The sequence below is a fragment of the Rattus norvegicus genome, chromosome 1 (assembly GCF_021556685.1).
Source record: "Rattus norvegicus strain SHRSP/BbbUtx chromosome 1, alternate assembly SHRSP_T2T, whole genome shotgun sequence".
Lineage (NCBI taxonomy): Eukaryota > Metazoa > Chordata > Mammalia > Rodentia > Muridae > Rattus > Rattus norvegicus.
Window position 1 is genome coordinate 197,118,355 of NC_141534.1, and position 18,040 is coordinate 197,136,394.

At 41.3% G+C, this 18,040-nt stretch overlaps 1 protein-coding gene across 2 annotated transcripts in view; it reads left to right on the top strand.

The window, feature by feature from the left end:
* The first annotated feature begins 1,314 nt into the window (after positions 1-1,314).
* Positions 1,315-18,040, top strand: part of Wdr11 (WD repeat domain 11) — a 45,305-nt gene continuing 28,579 nt past the window's right edge. The window contains exons 1-9 of one of the 2 annotated variants that reach the window (XM_087560227.1): positions 1,315-1,446; positions 2,341-2,452; positions 7,044-7,197; positions 8,363-8,536; positions 11,079-11,265; positions 13,099-13,264; positions 13,711-13,825; positions 14,547-14,742; positions 14,962-15,065. In XM_087560227.1, the coding sequence (XP_087416353.1) occupies positions 1,361-1,446; positions 2,341-2,452; positions 7,044-7,197; positions 8,363-8,536; positions 11,079-11,265; positions 13,099-13,264; positions 13,711-13,825; positions 14,547-14,742; positions 14,962-15,065 (1,294 nt within the window). In that variant the 5' untranslated portion in view covers positions 1,315-1,360. 2 annotated transcript variants of the gene reach the window in all.

Here is an 18,040-nt window from a genome sequence, read left to right on the forward strand (position 1 = left end):
TTACAGGTGGTTTGAGCTGTCCAGCTTTGGTGCTGGACACCACACTTGAGTCCTTTTGACTTCAGTCTTAGACTTTGCTGGGAATATTTGCTTAGCCAAGTGACTCAAGGTCCATGTAGCCACCTATAGAATGAGAGTGTTTTTTAATATAAATCTTATATATAAATATTTTAATATAATTCTTATACAAAATATAGTATGTATTTATATTATATAATACATAATTTCTATACTATATTGTGTTTTATTATATATTATAATATTATAAAATATATTTATATAGTATATGCTTATATAATACATATTTTATGTATATAAGATTTATATACATTAAGTATATAGGAAAAGGACCTTCAATTTATATTAAACAAATATTTATAGCTCAGAGGTGAAAAGACAAAATGAGCTAAAATATCCCAATAGCGTAGTTTTAGAAATAGTTACAAATGGCTAATCAACTGCTAAAAGACACACAGTATCTTTACTCACTGAGGAGATACAAATCAACACTTCGGCCAGAATGTTTTCTTCCCTTCACTAGTGTGTTGGCCAGATCTCCAAATCTGAAACAAGCATCTGAGATACCCAGCCTCTATAGGACAAGTCTTGGAGCTTCTAATCCATGCCTGGTTTGCCCCATTGCTCTTGAGGCTACTGTGAGGCAGTGTACCCTGCCTCACAGTGCACGGCAAGATGGTAGAACCTTTCGCTTCCTGGTTGGGGCCAGAAAAATAAGGAGGAAAAGACCTGGATCCAACAATTCCCTTCAACAGCATCTCCTACTCCAACCCGGGCACTCCTCCTAGTGATGTAAAACCTACCAGCGGGTCCTTAAAATCGAGTTTTTAATACATGATCCTTTGGGAGCTACTTATGCAAATCACAGTAGCCAGGATAGCTATCATACAGAAAAAAGGGAACAAACATTAGTGAGTAGACAGACACAGTGTCTTCATGTACATGTTCCTTATTTCTACAGCAAACAGTGGATGGCAGTGGCAGTTGCCCTAAATTAACAAATCAAAAGCAGAAAGGCAAACTAGGACTTTTATTGTTTTGTTTGCACGATTTTCAGCCATCTTTCTCCCACAAGGAAGAAAGCAGATGCGGCTGTAGCTGAACTGCTCTACCATGTGTAGCTTCAACCTGCACTCCCTGGGCTCGCTTGAGTCTCGGAACTTTGGAGAGGGAGGAACCTAGAAGTCCTAGATCCTGGAGAGAGGACGGACTCTTGGAAGGAGGAACCTGGGATCCCACGGAACCTGACTGTGGCGCGGACGCAGCTACCCGGACTTTGGAACGGAAGAGCTGCGCGTGTCGCTTCCTGCCTGGCGGTGGGGAGGGCCGGGGCGCCGCCGCGATGTTACCCTACACCGTGAACTTCAAAGTGTCAGCGCGCACCCTCACCGGGGCTCTCAACGCGCACAACAAGGCGGCGGTGGACTGGTGAGGGCAGTGCTTCCGGCAGCCGGTCTTGGGCGCACTTCGCGAGGGGACGGGGAAAGAACACGGGGCTTCCGGTTTCCCTCGCCGAGTCCGCGGCCAGCCTCCCACACCTCGCAGATTTTCTTTTAACTGAGACATTTTTTGTTGTCGTTTAAGTCGCAAATGCCCCAAGTGGGCAGTTCCTCCGTGCAGACACAGTTTCTGTCCTTTGTTCTTTCTCCGCATCTCATTCCTTTACTCTTCACCATTTCCTTTTCTCCAGCCTGCACTGGGGAGGGCTTCTCTCCATTCCCTGTCTCCTTATCTCTTTCTGGTTCCGACTTTTTCTCATTCATGCATACTCCTCTTTTTCACTGAGATCCATTCACCAATGCCCTAGACTCTGACCTGTCACCTGTTCCCACCTTTTTCTTTACTGGTTCCTGTGAAGCAGGGCCTCTCCACAGCCTGATCTCTTTCCAAAGTAAAAGAACACCCAAATTCTGGCACTAACCATGTGAAGCAAATTCTATGGCTGTTTTGGTGCTAGGAATATTGGTACGGAGGCTGAGCCCTCTTGTATTTACCTATTTATCTGGCTGAAAGGACTAAGACTAGTCACGTATCGTAGGCACATTGCGGATTCTCTGTTGTTATCAAAATAAATGTTATTGGACGCTGAATAAGACAACATGTGCATAAAAAAAGACAGCCCAGATGGGCTTGCACATCAGAGCTCTGCGTAGATAATCCTTCAGCTAGGGCTTTATGTAAATGGAACAATATCACAAGCCTTTCATTTTTAAATATTACTACGAATAATGGTACATATGAACTAGATTCGTTTATGATAGGCAAGAGGAAAGTTGAGTTACTTTGTTTTATATTTACATTTTAACACCGTTGTTTTGCCAGGGGCTGGCAAGGTTTAATTGCGTATGGATGCCATTCGCTTGTGGTAGTGATCGATTCCAATACTGCCCAAACTCTGCAAGTTCTAGAAAAACATAAAGCTGACATTGTTAAGGTAAGTTAAATTGTACATCAGTCCCATAACTCAAGTTTAATACATTATCAGGTTCTTATTAAGTCCTAATGAGTCTGATTCATTTACATATAAATACAGTTATTTAGGGTTGCCCAGCATTTTCGTACCCATGCCGTAATGTCAGTCCAGAATGTGTTGTTAAGTGCTAGTTCTGGGGCACTTTGAAAAGGTGAGCAGAAAATATCAATTCTGTCATTTACCATATCAACCTCTCATCCAGTAGTTCTGACTACTGACTACCACGTGCTAAGAATATAAAGTTTAGTTGGGGATTTAGCTCAGTGGTAGAGCGCTTGCCTAGCAAGCGCAAGGCCCTGGGTTTGGTCCCCAGCTCTGAAAAAAAGAAAAAGAAAAAAAAAAAAAGAATATAAAGTTTAACCGTCTTTGTGGGTGTGAGTCTCACCATGGTTTTGATTTGTGATTTCATGGTGGATAATCATGAAAATCTTTTCATAGACTTGTTCACTATTTTCATGTCTTCGTAAAAATCCTGTGATGGTTTGCTATGCTCAGGGAGTGGCACTATTGGAAGGCGTGGCCCTGAGAGTAGGTGTGTCACTGTGGGTGTGGGCTATAAGACTGTCTTAGCTGCCCAAGGTCAGCATTCTTCTAACAGCTTTCAGATGAAGATGTAGAACTCTCAGCTCTGCTTGCACGGTTCCTGCTTGGACACTGCCACGCTCCCACCTTGATAATAATGGACTGAGCCTCTAAACCTGTAAGCCAGCGCCAATTAAATGCTGTCCTTGTAAGAGTTGCCTTTGTCATGGTATCTGTTCACAACAATAAAACCCTAACTAAGAAAAATACCTACACTGATTCTTTGCCACTTTGAAATGTTGCCTTTTTACGATTAAATTGTGACCTTTAGCAGTGTATTTACATATGAGCCCCCTTATCAGATGCATGACCTACAGATATTTTCTCTTATAATTTGGTCTTCTTTTCATTTCTTTTGAGAGTGCCTTTTCAGAAACTAATGGTTTTAATTTTGATATAATCCATTTACTTGTGCTGTATCCAAGAAATCACTGACTTATACAACATCAATTTACAAGTTTATTTTTAGCTCTTTAGTTCAGTCCTTGATACATTTTAAGTTAATTTCTGTGTTTGATATGAGGTTGAGGGAAAATATAGGACATATTCACCAATGTCCTATGGTCTTAATAAACTCACTTATTAGAACTAGTAATTTTGGACTGGATACTTAGATGTAGATCTAATCATGACATCTGCTAAGGATAGCAGTTTAATTTGGTAATCTCTACTTGCTTAATTTTTTCTTTCCATATTGCATTGGCCGGGACCTCTAACTTCAGTGAGTCAGGATGCTAAGTGGTGCTTACACCTCCTTCCTGAGCTGAGGGGAAAGCGTCTAATCTGTCATCAGTAAGGTTTCAATTTGAGTTTTTCAGGGAGAGAAGTATTGTCACCCCTCCCCCTTCTCTTTCCTCTTTTATCTTTTCTGGAGTTTCATTAACATGTAGATTTGGGCTTCAATTTAATAGTCTATTTCTTTTGCCTGAAGAAATTATTGTCAGCTCTTGAATTGAATATCTTGGTTAATTTTATCAGCTTTTCCTGGTCTGAGGAAATATTTTGCTTTTGTTTTTGTTTATTTTTTTATTTTGTTTTGTTTTAAATATTCTCAAAGGACATAAAGACATCTGGGTTGTTAGTTTAATTTTCCTGAAGTAATTTTAAAATACCACTTCATTATCTTCTAGCTCACATCACTGACGAGAAATTCTCAGGTTCTCTCCCTGAATTGTAGCTTCCTATGTTCTCCCCTCTTTTTAGTAGCCTGATGTGCGAGCATAGTTGGTTATCACATGTTTATAAGAATATTAGAATTTATGTAGAGAGACCTCAGTGCTGTACCTGCATACATACACACACACTTTTTCTTATTCAGAGTAACTATATTCCGTAATATCATTGCAGACATGGATTAGGGACTACTAAAACCTTGTTTTCTAAGCAGTTAGCTTCCTGTGAGCCTCTGGGCACATCGTATCACCTCAGCAGTACGTAGCCTGTGTGTTCCTGGTCCCACTTACACTGAGACTCAGCTGCGTCTCTGAGCAGAGCTGCTTCCCCCTTCTTTTCTGGTTAGGCACATTGCAGCCTCTTGCTTGTAGCCACAGTAAGGAGCAGTGTGCTAGGGGCCATTTTAAACAATAAGATAGCAGGAAAAGGCCAACACAAGGAAAAGCGTGGTGAAGCTGTGAGACCGACACTCATTTGCACTGTTGGGGCTAAGGAAGGGTTCCTGGTCTCACAGCTCCTTACGTTCATGCGTTGTCAGCTCTGGTTGGTCATCACTGTGTCCTTGTCTGCAAATGCCCTACAAGTATTGGCCTTGAGGTTATAAACACATGATAGCAGACAGGTGAGTTCACATGTGCAAACTACATACAATAAAAGTTACTAGACTTACCTGTGTGTAAGTCTATGCATAATACACATGGTGTTCAGATGTAAATGTACACGTGCATGCGCCCACACACACAGAAACACATATATACACACCTTTATTAAAAAGAGTTTTACCTGAGGAGTTTAAAGATCAGTAAAATTAGTACTCAGAAAACTTGTATTTCCACCTTCTCCATACATTCTATTGTAATTTGTTACATTTCTTTCCTACTTTGGCATTCATTATAGATGGTTGTTTCTAGGTGTGCACACACATGTGATGACCTATGTTTCTGTGTATTTGACGATTCTATGATGTTTACTAGGCCCACTCATCAACAGATTTGGAATCTACACTGTGGTTAGGGCATAGAAGTGCAAGCCCTCTGTGGTCTGTGCTGTGGACCGGTAGGTAGTAGTGAAAGAAGTGAAATATTTACATATCATGCAATGGCAGGATGTGCAGAGAGACAGAGGATGGTCCTGGGCATCAGGGAGGCGCCGGGGAATGCCCTGGCTATGGGGAGGACTGAGATGCATCTCTTAACTCTACTATTTAATGTTCAAGAATATAATCAGATTTACTTTACAGTTCTGGTGGGATTTTATTTTATTTTTTTTTTCGGAGCTGGGGACCGAACCCAGGGCCTTGCGTTTGCTAGGCAAGTGCTCTACCGCTGAGCTAAATCCCCAACCCCGGGATTTTATTTTTAATTTGTGTTTGTGATGCTGGGTAGAGTCCTGCACAAACTCAGCATGCACACTACTGCTAAAGCCACACAGAGCTGGAGTCCTTCTGCTTCAGCCTCCAGAGTATCAGGAATTATTAGTGTACCAACAGGCCAGCTCTCTACTTTAATATATTTGGCATGTTTATGTGTATTGTGTGTGCATATGTGTGTATTCACATTCATGTTTGCGTACATGTGTTATGGGGCTGTCTTAGTGGGGGTTCCTGTTGCTGTGAGGAGGAAAGGGCTTATTTCATCCCGTGGCTTGTAGTCGTCATGCAGGGAGGTCGGACAGGAACAAAAGGCAGTAGGCATGAGGCAGGACATGATGTGGAAAAATACTGCCCATGGACTTGCTCCTTGTGGCTTACTCAGCCTGCTTTCTTACAGCACCCAAGACCAAGAGCCTAGGAGTAGCACCATCCACAGTGGGCCAGTCCTTACCACATAAATCATCAATCAAGAAAATGTACTACAGGCCAATCTGATAGGGGCATTCTCTCAGTTGAAGTTCCTTCTAAAATGACACAAGCTTGTGTCAGGGTGACATAAAACTAGTGAGCACAAGTACTGTGTGTGTGTGTGTGTGTGTGTGTGTGTGTGTGTGTGTGTGTGTGTGTGTGTGTGTGAAGCCCAGAGGTTGACACTGGATTATCTTAATGCATTTGCTGTCCATCTTATGTTTTGAAGTAGGGTCTCTTGCCAAGCCCAGAGGTCATTAATTTGAAAAGTCTAGCTATCCAGCTTGCCCCAAGAAAGTTCTCCCATCTAGAATTACAGGCAGGACATCATGCCTACCTGACATCGGGATCTCTGGTCCGGGATCCCTGGTTCTCATGAAACAAGCACTTTACTGAACCATTTTCTTCAGCTTTTTTTTTTAACTTTTAATATGAATTTTAATTATAAAGCAAAAACTTTGATTTAGAGAAATTATTCTTCCTGAAAGGATACAGATAGAGGTTTGCAAGGTTGTTTATTTCCTTTTTCCCTCCAAAAGTTCTTAGATCTATAATGTTTTTCCTTCTAATTAGGGTAATAGAATATAGAAAAATGTTCTTCTTAGCCATTAATGATTTTAAATGCTTTGCCAAAATTCAGTTTTAGGAAAACTAAGTTCCAAGATGGCTTGGGAATTTACCAAGGCATTTGAGAAATTCTGTTGTTTTCATACTCAAATATTTAGGCTCTCTCTCTCTCTCTCTCTCTCTCTCTTTACATTTTACAGGCATTGTGATTTTTTTTAAAAAATTAAATACAGTATTTAAAAATAAAAATCTAAGTTTCAAAATGAATGCTCGTTTCCTACTTAGTTAGACCAAGTTTCTTTAACCGTCTTCGTGGTTACCGTTCTGTGGGAATGATGCCCAGGGTCATTTGGTGCACGTGAGATTGATCCAATCTCTCCTCGTCACTAGGTCAAGTGGGCCAGGGAGAACTATCACCACAACATCGGGTCTCCATACTGCCTGCGCTTGGCTTCTGCTGATGTCAATGGGAAGATCATTGTTTGGGATGTAGCAGCGGGAGTAGCTCAGTGTGAGATCCAAGAGCATGTCAAGCCCATCCAAGGTGAGAGCCTCCCCACCCCCACCCCATGGAGCTTCTTCCTGCCTTTACCCCCAGATTGCTGCTCCTGTCTCTGCTCTCTTCCCTTGTGTTCTATTTTGTTACTTCCAGGATGACTCTTGAAGGTGTTTAGCCTAGCATTCTTTTCCTTCTCAATACACTTTTAGACATTGTTGCCTTAAATGTTAACTGATTCTTGCTATAGTAAAACACTGATTTCAGTGTCAGCCTTAGCTACATTGTGGAGACTCTCGAGCTGACACAGTGTATGCGATCAGGTACAGTTGTCTGCAGTTGCAGTGAGATCGCTGTCAGCACTTAAGGTAAAGCAATGGAGATCAGCAAACGTGTATTCTCGTGTCCCTAAGAGTTACTTGTTTTTTTTTTTTTTCTTTTAGTGCTATTCCTCTAAAATTAGTACAGCCTTCTTTAGACAAATGATTGAGAAGGTCTCTTGCTTGTCTGGGAAAAATATGCGTATGTGATAGGTATGGGGGAATGCAAGTAGGTGGATTTGGGTCATATGTATATATTAAGTATACGCCTGCAATGTGAGAACAGGGGACAGTCTCAGTCAGACCCTAGGTGCCTTCCACCTTCCGTTTGAGACAGCGCCTCTGATTGGCCTGGTACTTTATCACACAGGCTGGGCTAGCTGTACTGGCTGTTTGCATGGGCTCTGATGGTCTGAACTCCAGTCCCCATGAATGCAGGACAAATATCTTATCTACTGAGCCATCTCCCTAGCCCCGAATACTTTTTCAGTTGATGATTTTAAAAATATCTATTGAGTACTTAACTATGTACTAAGTACTAAACAATATTGTTGTTCTAAGATATTTATTGTTTTTGAAATATCATGAAAAGTTTCAGTGCTTTCCAGTAACCCCACAAGAGCATTAGTGAAGTATAGCATCTTGACCATCCCTAGGAAAGTCTCGGATCTGAGATTATAGTTTCAGGTCATGATCATAAGTAATATCTCAGGGTAAGTCAGATGTGAACCAAACAACTCGGCTTTATATAAAATTAGCCTGATAGTGCGTATATATCACATTTGGGGAGGTATTGGATTGTACACTCTGGCCATCTTGTCCTTGATACCTTTCAGACTTCTTGGAGTGATGTCATGGAGTGTGGCTTGCCCTCACCCTTCTGGTCTTTACAGATGTGCAGTGGCTGTGGAATCAGGATGCCTCCCGAGATTTACTGCTTGCTATCCACCCGCCAAATTACATCGTGCTTTGGAATGCAGACACTGGCACCAAACTCTGGAAGAAGAGCTATGCAGATAACATCCTTTCTTTTTCTTTTGACCCTTTTGATCCTTCACATTTAACTTGTAAGTAATAATTATTTGTAGAAAATCAGTTATAGGAGGTACTAAAAATAAAATTAGTGTTATACACACAAAGTACACACATTGTTTGTCCTCAACAACTTAAAAGTGAACACTGTGGAGGAGCACAGCACTTGTTCATATAGCTGCAGTTTCTAACCTGCATGCTGAATTGTAACCCCACACTGTTGCAGGTACTTTGATCGTCAGCCATTTATGGCAGCAAGCCATGCACACATTGAGGTCATGGCTTAATAAATAGTATTGTGCTAGCTTGGGACAGAGAGCTACTGTATTGTTCTAGTTCAGACTTAAGAAGACTTCATTTAAAGAATCAGGGATTTCATTTAACCTGTAGCCTGAGTTCTTGCTTTTAAAACTATCATTCTATTTAGTGCTATTTCATGTAAAAGAGAATTTTTTTTTTTTTGCAGAAGTGGTTTTTTGCCAACATTTTGTGTTTTGTGGATCAAATGATGTAAGAATAAGGTTTGTTTTAGACAGATTTTTGTGAGTTTTATTATTTAGCAAATTCTCTTCATGCAGTGATTCAACAGATACTGCTTTAGCTAGTGTTACTATTCTGGGAGCCAAGATGGAGTTTCCCAACTTCGTGGAGTTCTTGTTTTAGTAAGAGGCAGTCAGACTGTAAACTAGGAACGAATGAATTTATAAGTTCTAGTGTTTTAAGAGAGGGCTGGAGGGATGACTGGGAAGTTAAGAAGATGTAGTGTTATAGTAGAGGACCCTAGCTCAGTTCCTGACACTCACGGCTCACAACCTCCTGTAAATCCAGCTTCTTAGGTTTCAGCAACTGCACTCATGTTGTACACACACACACACAAATACACACACATGCACACACACTCACACACACGCACTCACACACACGCGCACACACTCTCACACACACACTCACACACACACGAACTCACACACACAAATACGCACACGCACGCACACTCACACTCACACACATGCACTCACACACATGCACACACACACACACACACACACACACACTCTCAAGTCTTTAAAAGGTGATCAATGATACTAAGGTAAAATCAGATGGGGGAGATGAAGGATGAGCATCAGGTTGTGTTAATGGTCAGAACAAACTTGATTTTAGTAATGATCAGAGGCTTGAGGGAGGCAGAGGACTGGCTGTCATTTATAGTGTTTTCCCTGGATTTGAATGTTTCAAAATTCTGATTTTATCTAGCTGTTTATTGAGAGAGACCGTGTGTGTGTGTGTGTGTGTGTGTGTGTGTGTGTGTGTGTGTGTGTGTGTGTGTTAAAAGAGAAGGAAGATTGGAAGTTTAAATGGAGAACATGGCTATAACAATGAAGCCGACACATCGTGTTCGGGCCTGTCTGTGTATTACTTGTACACACTTACTGGTTTGCTGACAGATTCAGGGCTGTAGGACACAGTCAGAGAGGCTCGTTCATTATACTCAGTGGGTGACAGTGACATGAATGAAGGAAACCAGTGAGACTTTGGAGGATGAATTCTGGAACCTTCAGGGAGACAAGGATTAGGCTGAGTTTACTGTGTTACACTGCATCTCTGGATTGGGCTGCTGAGGTACTGTATTTGTGTGTATGTGCGGATTATGACTTTGAGAAAAGATCGCCAGTTTGGCCTCAAACCCATGACCCTATTCCTTAGACTGCTGGGATCTCACCTGCTTTCCGAGTGTCAGCTGCCCTACTGTTTTGTGTGTAAACTTGCACTTAATGTGCCAGGCTTGTCACAGCATTGCATGAATCCCTGTGCCTACAGCAGCTTCACTGATGTCAGGATCTTCACTGGTGCACTTCTCTGCCATCTGCCCAGTACTGGCCAGGGTGTGGGGTAGATGTTATTTAAGTCTTAAGAATGCATACGTTATGACATGAAATATGGTGCTGGGGTAGGTCTGTTTCATGGACGGGAAGCTCCATTGGTATTCTGCTTTATATCTGAGTGCTTATGTGTGTGCATGTGTGTGCATTTGTGTATGTATATAAAATTAGGTATAGACATACAGGTACAAAGAATACTTTAATTTTAAGGTTCAGGCTGATGTTTGAGAAGAAAAAATACTTATTAGACTAAGTAGCTCAAAGTCGTCATAAAAGTTTAGTATCACTAAATCAGATATTTGAGCCTGGCTAATGGTGACACCCAGTTTCTTCCATGTGCTTTCCTATGTGGCTTGTACATTCTGAAAAATGCTTGGATTTTGAACGTATAGGATATAACGGGAGTGAATGTCTATGCATAGAATTTTCTCTGAAAGAACCAATCTTTGTTGCTATGCCAATCATCTCGCAATAGCTCTTAATATAGGGTACAGTTGAAAAGTTCAACGTGGAAGCTTCTGGTGAATTGTGGTGGACCCCCTGTTTCTGCCGGCTAGCACTACACTGTGTTAGGGAGATAGCATTGCCAGCTCGTACTGAAAGTCTCCTTGTCTCGCTTTCATGGGGTAGAGTGGAGCTGTGTGCTATGTAACTCAGCCAAGTTTTAATCAGAGTTCTTCTGCCTCCCTCTGTGTAGTACTCACCAGCGAGGGCATTGTTTTCATCTCGGACTTCTCTCCATCCAAGGCTCCCTCCGGCCCTGGGAAAAAAGTGTACATCTCCAGCCCACACTGCAGCCCAGCTCATAACAAGCTGGCCGCAGCCACAGGAGCCAAGAGGGCTCTTAATAAAGTAAAGGTTTTAGTCACGCAGGAGAAACCTAGGTGAGTACGCGGTAAGACTGACTGAGCACACAACTCTCCTCCCTCACTTCCGAAGGTGTTCATGTTATGAACTTTCTCTTTCAGCTCACCTTTTCTCCTTTACTGATTTTGAATTTAGTAAAGGAGGAGTCTTCTTTGTCCCCTCCCTTGCATCCAGTGTCCTCGTCATTCCACTAGTGTTGGACTTCCTCGCTCATGTTGCAAATTGGAATTACCCCTTCCTAATTTAACTTGGGGAAATCTGGGATGATGTTAAAGTCATGGTCACTGAGCACATGAAGACTGGGGAGCACGGTTTTTCACTTTGATACACTTCCTCACGTGCCGTGTCCTCTCCGCAGTCAGCCAGAGCTGATGGCTTGTGTGCAAGCGAAGGCATTCACTGCCCAGCCTTGCTGATAGTTGGGATCTTTAGCATTGTTCAGGCTTTCCCATCCCAGTCTGTGTGTCAGGGTTCTAAAGTATTCATAGGCTTATTACGGAGGTAGACAGAGCAGACGCTGTGTCCATCCAGCACTTAGTGTAGTGCCACAAATGTCACACGCCTTCCCAAAGTGTGAGCTCTTACTGATGAACAAACTGCACCCGAGAAGAAATGTAATGAGCCATTTGTATGCGTTACAGATGGATTGCTGGGTTTGCTAGAACTACAGTTTTAGATATTTTTATAGCTTTACAAGTTTTCTTGGTATTTGTTTTAAAATAGTCTTTAATATGCTGATTATTCTGCTTAAACTGAATAATTAATTGACTTATATGTCAAAGACTTATATGTAAAAGATTGTGCTATAAATATACTTTGAATTTGTAGATAAATACTGTTTTTTTATATTATGCTGTAGTCTGGTTAAATTTACTGGTGAATTTATCTCAAGCCCTATGCTGAGATGGTTTAAGATTGCTTTTTAAATGGCTTAATAGAACTTTATATTTTTATGGACTCCTTGTCATAAGCAAATAATTACTCATTTAGAGACTGCATAGTTTTGTCCTGCTTGCTGTTGTCTGCCATGTGATGTTGAGCATAGGAGAGGCTTCATTAACCCTTAGGTGAACTGGACAGGATGCTTTCACATCCAACCGTCCACGCGGTCTCTGCAGTGCTGGGCATCTGTGCCTTTCTCACTGTGCAGAAGGAGAAATTGGGTCCCAATGTCCTCAGGCTCACAGCTTGGTTGGCAGTTAGGAGGTTAAAGCAATACAGATTCCTCTCTTTCTGCTCACCCACATTAACTCTGTTGTAAACTTCCAAAGCTTTCGATGTAGTTATGTCAGAATGTTGAGTGTTTAATAAAAGATACTGAAATGAGTCTTGAGACTCTTCAGCAGCTTAAAAAAAAATCGGGTTTTCTGTTATACTTGCATAGAAGAAAGTGGAAGAGAGTAAACTGTCTGAGTTTGTTTAAGGAGGCATTAAACTATGAGGACGGAGTAGAGGTGGTGGCTGCTCCAGGCCACATTGATGGCCCCGTCTTCCTGGTTTCCCTGATGCTTGTCACCCTGAATGCTTTATGTTCCAAGTCGGTAGCTCAGCGGTCTAGTACTTGCAATCGCAAAGGTAAAATAAAATAGTCTCGTGAGTGCCAGTATAGCCACCATGTCATCATAATCAGAAGGCTGTGCTGTTTATCTGCCACAAAGATTTACAAACACTGGTGTCTGCCCAGCCCATGCAATATTGTCATTATTTGGATTCTGAACATAACAGAGGTCTGAGTTTTAGCTGCTAATCCATTTTGGTCATTTTAGGAAATAGTTGTTCATTCTTGACAGTTTTTGTGTGGTTGGGTCTTGATGCTGACATTGATGTGGTTCATTTTTTGTTTTTCTCAGTGCTGAATTTGTAGCTCTCAATGACTGCCTCCAGTTAGCCTATCTGCCTTCAAAAAGGAGTCACATGCTGTTGCTCTACCCTCGGGAGATTTTAATCCTTGACCTTGAAGTGAATCAAACAGTTGGCGTGATTGCAATTGAGCGAACAGGCGTTCCCTTTCTGCAGGTATCTACGTGGGTCAGCTACATGCCCCACAGTTACTGACTCTAGGCTTACCTAGAAACTGTCCTGACGCTAGGTAAGAGCCAAAAACGTGCTGTAATCTTGTAATCCCATCACTCAGGAGGCTGACACAGGAGGGTCACCATCAATTCAAGACCAGTCTGGCTACATAGTGAGTTCCAGGCCAGCCAGAGTTATCTAGGAAGGCTATTTAAAACATAGACACAAAAAACCCAAAACAATAATTTAACTTGTATAGGTGCTAAGGACAAGTTAATTTTAGGTTTGCAAATAGATTTTTTAAATATTCCCTTTGTTAAAGCTTAGAGAATATTCGTATATGTTTGTGTCTGCTATGTTGTCCATATCTTGTTTAAATGAGTTTGAGTTACATGGTATACATTTAATGCTGTGTTGGGTTTTAAAAGCCAACCTGTCTCTGTTCAAAGGTAATACCGTGCTCTCAGCGCGATGGCCTGTTTTGCCTACATGAAAATGGCTGCATAACCTTACGTGTCCGGAGGTCTTATAGCAGCATCTGCACCACTTCAAGTGATGAACCAGGTGGGAGCACATCACAGAGATGTTACTAGCACTTCTCTTCAAAGTGGTCTTATAAAGCATCCCATGGAATAGTGCTGATGACATCCTTGTCTTGAGAAAATGATAGAATGAAATTACACGTGTGACATAGGATAGTGCAAACACCCAGTACAGGAGAGATGGTACTTTGTCATTCCTTTTTGATATATGCACAGACCAAGTAGGTGTGACCTGTTGTGAATATGTCCTCTGCTGTGTTCCTTTAGCTTTGCACCCCTTGACTTTTGCGCTGTGGTAGCTTTCATTGTAAAGTGACAGAGGTCGGTTAGTCTCCAAGGCGACCGAGTGTTGTGTAGCTGTTTTGGGGAATACTTTATCACAAAAGATAATGCTTTTGTGAAATGGTGTACTACACATAGATGGAAGAAATTTTATAAAGCCTGGGTGTTGTCAGTCTTCTGCAAAGTGTAGTTTATAGGGCACTACTTACTGATGTTCTTCAAAGCATTCTACAAAGGTTTAAAGACAAGGTATCGTGAGCATAGAGTACATTACACAGTTCTTACATGAATTCTCTTTACAGTGTGAAGGAATTAGTAATAGTAAATCATGACTGTAGTTTGGGCAGTCTGTCTGCACTAGTGACAAAATGCTGTCCTTGCAGCTGAGGTCATTTCCACGAAACAGTGGTATTTTTTGCTGCACTTCCTCACTGTCATCTGAAAGACAGTTTCCCCTTAAGATCTAGATCCTGTTCAGGAGCTTACCTATGACCTGAGAAGCCAGTGTGATGCAATCAGGGTGACGAAAACTGTCCGTCCCTTCAGTATGGTGTGCTGTCCTGTTAATGAGAATGCAGCTGCCCTCATAGTAAGTGACGGCAGAGTCATGATATGGGAACTCAAGTCTGCTGTGTGCAGTCGAAATGCACGGAACAGGTGAGGGAGTGCATGGGTCGTGGTTTGGGCTGGGGTTGCTGTTTTCTGTTTTAAAGGGCAGAGCACTAGATCACTAGGGGATTATGTTGCTTCACTTGTGGCCAAGATTAATATCTGCTGCTATAAAAGAATGCCATGGCCAGGAGTTGCTGCTTGAGTGCCTGGTGTGTAAAGCTGGCCTTACATATGTGTAACCATCTGCCCACTGTATTGTTGCAGTAGTTCTGCTGTGTCCCCTTTATACTCGCCCGTGTCCTTCTGTGGGATCCCTGGAGGAGTGCTGCAGAATAAACTCCCAGACCTCTCCCTAGATAATATGATTGGTAAGCTTGTTTCTCTCCTCTAACCTGCACGTTAGAGAGTCTTTTTGAAGTGCAAAATTAATAGAGTGACTGATTTAGCAATTACTACAAAGTCAAAGTTAATATTCGGGGAAACTAAAATGTGAAAAAATTTTTTTTCCTAAATCAACCGCTGGAGTCTAACATGTTTAAGCATGAGGATATCTGATGTGGCTTGGTTAGACCCTGCAGTTGTTGGATTTAGAAAATTACATCCTTGAAAGATTCTGATCTAAATAAAAGAGACTGTAAGAAAGGATCATGGGTGCCTAGGTTGAAAGGCTCTGCTTTACGGTCTCCCTCCTCAGGCCTGCGTGTTCCCTGACCTTGGCATTAATTCCCTTGGCATTAATTACTTGCCTCTTGTCTTTTTCTGTTACTTGTAATTCAAACTCCAGCTCAAGTGTTGTTTCTTGATCTAAGCTTCATTTAGGTGTTTTTTTTTAAATATATATAGTCTCTAATATAGTGACCCACAGTATAACTGTGGGTTTATCTCTCTTCTAGTAGGTCAGAAGTTCTACAGGAATAGGATAGTGATTCAGGTCCATATCCCCAGGGCTTATGCTCTGTAGATCTGCAGTCAAAATTCACTGAAGGAATAAGTTAGCTAAGCAATATTAGAGACAAGGAAACTTTTTGTGGGCATTTTCTCATTTGGAGATTCTTGCCTTCAACAGATATTTATAAATAAAACATCTAGTCATTGCATGATTGTGGAGCTAGGATATAAAAGAAAGAACAGTATCAAATGTTATGAAACTTGAAATTGTAAGCCTATAATACACCAAGGAATGTTAGCATATAATTCTTATAGGTTTATAAAGGATTTTCTGCATTGTTACCTTTCCATAACATAAATGAGAATGGGTATTATCTAGTGACTTGTTTTGTGTAAACCCCTGTAACATATTTCAAAGAATGTTACCCTACTGGTTCTAGTAATCAGCTGATAGTCTGTGTGCCTCTGTGTACTCACTGAGTGGCAAGTACACAATGAGTCTTACAGCCCCACAGCACAGTTAGTAAGCCTCCATTTCTGTAGAGAATAGGACCCAGAGAGGTTGACAAACATGCCCTTAATCACACAGCAGTCGATGGGAGCTCATGCCAACTCTGTCTTCCTGGTCTCTGGTCCTGTGTTCTCCTGTTGCCTGGGAAAAGCCCTGACCTTGAAGACCTTGAAGACTTGCTTCATGATTCATCCAGTCGTAGTCTTTTGTTCAGTTATACCATCTTTAATTCTTTTTATTCCCTATGAGGGTGTTTAGACAAACTGACAAGTTTTGCAGAATTATTTGATCATTAGCAACTTCTCGAGTTTATTGATTTTTGTCTGTTGCTAGTATAAAATATAAAGAATTATGAATATGAATGAACAAAACTAATCAGCAGTGTGGAGCTTAGAGCCAGGCAAGCTTGTGTTATTCATGTGCCTGAGTTATACAATCGTGGTGTTTAAAACCAAAGATACAGACTGCCAAGAAGTTCGTGACAACAGAGTTTAAGTGTTTATTTTAAATGATGTATTTATCTTTATTTTTCATTTTATGAGCATTGGTGTTTTGCCTGTATGTATGTCTGTGTGAGGGCATCCAGTTCCCTGGAATGGACTTACAGACAGTTGGGAGTTACTATGTAGATGCTAGAAATTGAACCCAGAACCTCTGGAAGAAGATCCAGTGCTCTTAACCACCGACCCATCTCTCCAGCCCACTTGAGAACATTTTAAGTAAAACTTTTAATTAAACTTTAAATTTGAAACTCACCATGTCCTTGGCCAAGATGGAAAATAACTCAGTGAGATATGGAGACTGGCTTAGGTTTACTGGGCTGCTGCTTAGTGAGGTCTAAGCTGCCCTACTGTGTGAATTGCCTCTTAGGGAAAATGCTGGAGACATGGGGCAGTTCCCAGGAGTCATCTATAAGCTAAACCTGCTGGTGTCCATAGTACATCTGTCAAACCTCCCTTTTCACAACATTCCACCAGTTGGTGTCAATTGTATGGCCAATCCCAAGGGGTTGTGTTAACTGGAATAAATTAGTGTTTGCTTTTCTTTAATCCCTCTAGACTTCAGAATGGTATTACTAAAATAAGTTGATAGCTTCAAAGGATTATACTCAGGCATTCTTAGTGATTGAATCTCACAGTGTTCATGTATGTCCTTTATTGTGTACTTTTGACAAATCCAGTGTATTTTTAGTGGAGTCTTGATTTTATTATAGTTATTTTACCTATATTTTCTTAGTTTAGAATCTTATTGGAATCATTGTTTAATTTGCATAAACAATGCATATGTAAATAATGCAACTTAATACTTAATTATCAAGCCTGTAATCCTAGAATTGTCAAATTTGTAAAATCGCAGAGGTGAGGGGCAAAAGGATCAGTTCAAGGTCATCCTAGGCCATATAGCAAATTCAAGGTCAGTCAGGCAGCAGTCTCAAAAAAAACAATATCTACGGTGTCGCTTTCTAGTTGCGTATATTTTTACTGATATGTTTTTTTGTCATTGACATACTTAAATATAAAGTGGAGCATTTTGTAGCGTGATGATATATAAGGCTTCTTATTAGCAATCACGAATTCTTTGGATGTTTTTTATGCTTACTAATTTAATGTGTCTTACACAGTCACTCTGGCTGAAAAGTAGTTCTGCAAAAAGGTCTCGGTCTGTAGACAATGCTCTAAGCCAGTTCTTCTGCTCTCTTCCTGAAGCCTTTTCTCAGTGCTTTTCCCCCGGAGCTCCAGAAGACATGGGTAGCATGACCCTGGAGTCATCTGCTCTGGATCTAGTGAAGTAAATCCCTGAGTTGTTGCTGATGTGACCCTAAGGTCCATGGCGGCTCTCAAGCTGTTATGAGCCTGTATAGCCCTGTGGCTCTCAGCCTTCCTAGTGCTGCCCGCCAGCCTATAATACAGTGGCTCAAGTGGTGACCCCAACCGTAAAATTATT